General features: G+C 36.3%; 1 protein-coding gene across 1 annotated transcript in view; it reads right to left on the bottom strand.

Annotated features, from left to right (window-relative positions):
* NRG3 (neuregulin 3) overlaps window positions 1-3,762 on the bottom strand; it is a gene marked incomplete at its 5' end in the record, with an annotated part of 1,100,334 nt that overhangs the window by 12,635 nt on the left and 1,083,937 nt on the right. Inside the window, one exon of the mRNA XM_006025422.1 lies at window positions 1-55. This exon is cut by the window's left edge and continues 122 nt beyond it. Within this exon, the coding sequence (XP_006025484.1) occupies window positions 1-55 (55 nt within the window). The remainder of the gene's footprint in view (window positions 56-3,762) is intronic.

Raw genomic sequence — 3,762 nt, 5'->3', positions numbered from 1 at the left:
ATTCCTGTGTAGCATTCCAGTTCTTTGTCCTGGGTTACAGTATGAAGAGAGACTTCTGGAAACAAGACCAACAGTTAATAAAAATACCAGAGCCCTAACATAAATGCTTTGGAAATAAAGATTACAGAATTAATAAAACATGTATTTCAGCTTTATAAACTTTGCTGTAGCAGTTTATGATGTCAGCAGAAGTTCACTGAAATATAATGTTGTAATTCACAGTTAGCTGCTGTTTATTCCATATTTAAATTTTAGTCTCCCTTAAAGAATGAAAATAAATTATGAATATATTTAAAATTGTCCTGTACTTGGCCAGGAGGTGTTTCTATCCATTTTTATCATCACCTTGATAATAAGGTTCAGTCCTCAGCTGGGTAAATCAACATAAACTGGGCTTGGGATCTGACCTTTAAATGTTAGACCCATCTACAAGTGATTTCTTAGCTTGGGAGACTTTAACAGGTTGACACAATTATTTTAAATTAACAGGAGATATTTTGTTGACAAAGTTTATGAGCTCCATCTTTGATGATGGAACCACTTCTTAGTACAGAGAAATTCTGTAGGAGGAACAGCTTTGCCATTCCATTAATTGACACCCCAAATACAATGCACTACTTTCCTTATACCGCTCCAGCCAGCGGTAGTGTAGCTGTATTAGCACAGTGCTATGGATTGGCTAATTAGCACTGTGGTTGGCAGTGGCAATCAGCTCGTCTGCAGTACCAAGTCAACACAGTGGCACCAGTTCCAGTACAGCAGGCAGACTTCTCAGAGCAGTGTAGCATAGAACATTTGTTTGTAGACATGTCCTTCCTGTACTATGCATTTTAGTAACAGTTGTGTAATAGTGATGGTACAGAATTTCATTTATTCTTTTAGCTTATTTCAGAAAAAAAAAATCACTTGCTTTTTTTCCTTCTTTTGATAATATTTTAAACCAAATATGGATGTATTTCTATTAATACAGGAATCATAAGGGATCTGAAGTCCCCAAACTGTTAATTAACATTAGAAATACATTCAGTTCTTACTAAGGCAAAGGTGAGAACTGACAGTTAAAGAAGAAGCATACCTTATCATTAGTAGGGAACAACAGTGCATGGAAATACTGACCTAGTACTTTTCCAGTTATGGTTATTTCATGGTTTGATCTTCTGTGTTGCAGCAGTGCATGGAGATTTCTTACATGGTTAATGATGATTTTATGCTGTTTTTGTATGTGCATATATTTGTAAGAAGGGTTACCTCTGTATTCAGAAGATTGCTGATAGTTTTGTTCCTTCTTTTCTGGTACTTGTATTAAAAACAAACTTAGTTTTACACAAAATGTGAAACTTTATTTGTAGATAGGGACACACTTATCCCAAAGCAATTTCTGCCTGGACCACATATCTTGGACAGACTCCCCTGGCCTCATGCTTTTTCATTAAAATTAACTTTTTTCCCCTCCAAAGCAAGCAAGTCCTCTTCAAGTCAGCTGTCCCTATTCTACCAATTACATTATAACTTCCTATATTGTTCTCTATCCCAGTAGCAGGCACCTTTCAACTTTCCCAGTGCTTTTTAATTGAAAAGATCAATAACTCATAGCAATAGTGCTCCCAAAGGGGATTTTTCAATGACCTCCTTAAAGTGATGTTCTTTAGCTATTGAAAACAAGAAAGAAACACTCTTTTTAAATATGTTGTATGCACTTGAAAACTTGTCTTTTGATTCTAAAGACAAGGGTAAAACTTCTAAACTATGTTCTATGAATAATAATTCAAATATCATCTGGCAGGAATATCTACTCAAGTTATTACACCACAAAACAATCAGCAACCTCTGTTCAAGACAGCCTAAGAATTATAATAGCAGGGTATCTTACAAGATGGAGCTCAATAAATAATTCACAACACATGATAGATTTAGTTGCTTTTACTCCTTGTAAGAACATTACCATGTCCACACATTATTCCAATTCTTCCTCCAATATAATTTACTTTTTGACAGGACTGCAAAGTGGAGTTCTATTTTTCAGTTGTGATTGACAATCCTTGCCCTAAAGATTTCTTCAGGCACTCTTCCTACTTATAAAATCTATGGTATCCAAGGAGGGAAAAGAAATCATACCCTCTCACTTACATGTACAATAAAAGACACAAATACCAAATATTTAAAGATAAGCCAAAAGTATGTGTATATGATCTATCCATTGAATAATTATTTGCAACAGACATCAATATAAATTATGATTGGATCACAAAAAAAGGGGTCCACCTTATTAAAGAAATGACATGAAAGGAATACTTCAAGCATTTCAAAGCCTAAAGATAACGTTCTGATGCAATTTTGCAAATTGTTTTGTGTGGAATTGTTTTCGAGGTTAAGCAACTGAGTAAAGAAAAAAGTCCTATACAGCAGGAGGCACATTTTCTTCTCAAGGCACGTGCACAGTTCCCAGCAGAGTTGAATGTGTGCATGAGGTGGAAAATGTACTGCTTTCAATTTACAATTACTCTGGGATCCACCGTGCACTTTCCAGTGTGCTGCTAAACAAAACTGATTATACATCTCATTATGGATGAGCACATTCAGAAGTACCTTTGTTTACTGAAACATGGAAAACATTAACAGAAGGAACACAATTTAAGTGATGAAACTTTAGATGGAATCAAAAGGTAATTTATTGCAGTAGGGAGGTAAGCATTAAAAGAACGTTTCAAATATGTGTGCACATCCATACACCTGCATAAGCTGCCAGCTACTTATCTGGAATCCTGTCTGAAAAACAGCAAGATTTATCTGGCTGAAGAGATTCCCTTGGAAGACATTAAAACTTCTAACATCCTGCTTTTATCAGCAAGTAACCTGATTACAGCTGTGTGGAAAATTATCACAATTAGCAAAATGGATCCCAAAGCAGTTTACAAAAACACTGGAAAACTGGAAGACTGAGATCACTTCCCTACAGGTTAGAAGTGAGATGCTGTTTAAGATATTAGAGTTTAAGTTTCCCTCTGATTTTGTTTTTCACAGGAAAGTACAAGACACATATACACTCTGAAAACAAGTTCCATTCTTGTTTTTTCTTTGCATTCTCCCAGTACTCTGGTGCTATTTTTACTTCCTCTAGACTGCAGGAATCCCATTCATTTACTGGATGTACTCTATTTACAAACAAAACATAGCTACATAATTAACAGTTTCAATCTTAAATGGGTGTGCATTTACTTCCTTCATTTCTCAGAGTCCACATAGTGTTTTACTGGCTCTTCTTGTCCTCTTTTTTTTTGTCATCATCATTGCCACTTCCTTTCCCCTTCCTACAATCCTGTTCCTATTCCTTGACTCCTCCTTCATGTTTTCTGTGTGCCCTCCCTCTATATTCCCTATAACCCTTAACACACATCATGTCTTCTGATTACATATTTCTTCTTACAAGACTCTCACAGGATCTATTTCTAATTTCTGAGTCTACTAGTTCTCACATTACTTTTCTTTCCATACAACTGGTTTCCTTTTGATACCACTGGGAGCTTGAACATGTGATGAAAATTGCCCATTTTTGCAGTTTAATTGCATCATGCTGAACACGTGCAGTTTTTATTATGATTTAAATGAGTTTGTTAATGTAGCTATTTATAATGCTGCGACCTTTTGCCAGCTCACCCCGCTGCCTCTATGGAAGAGTTGGGATGAAGGCAGAAGCAGCAAGAGGCCTGATTCCCCCTCCCCCTCCCCTGCCCCAGAGCCTACCTGTATCTCCCACAGGTGGCA

This window comes from Alligator sinensis, unplaced genomic scaffold, assembly GCF_000455745.1.
Source record: "Alligator sinensis unplaced genomic scaffold, ASM45574v1 scaffold865_1, whole genome shotgun sequence".
Lineage (NCBI taxonomy): Eukaryota > Metazoa > Chordata > Crocodylia > Alligatoridae > Alligator > Alligator sinensis.
This window is presented reverse-complemented; position numbering and strand designations above follow the sequence as displayed.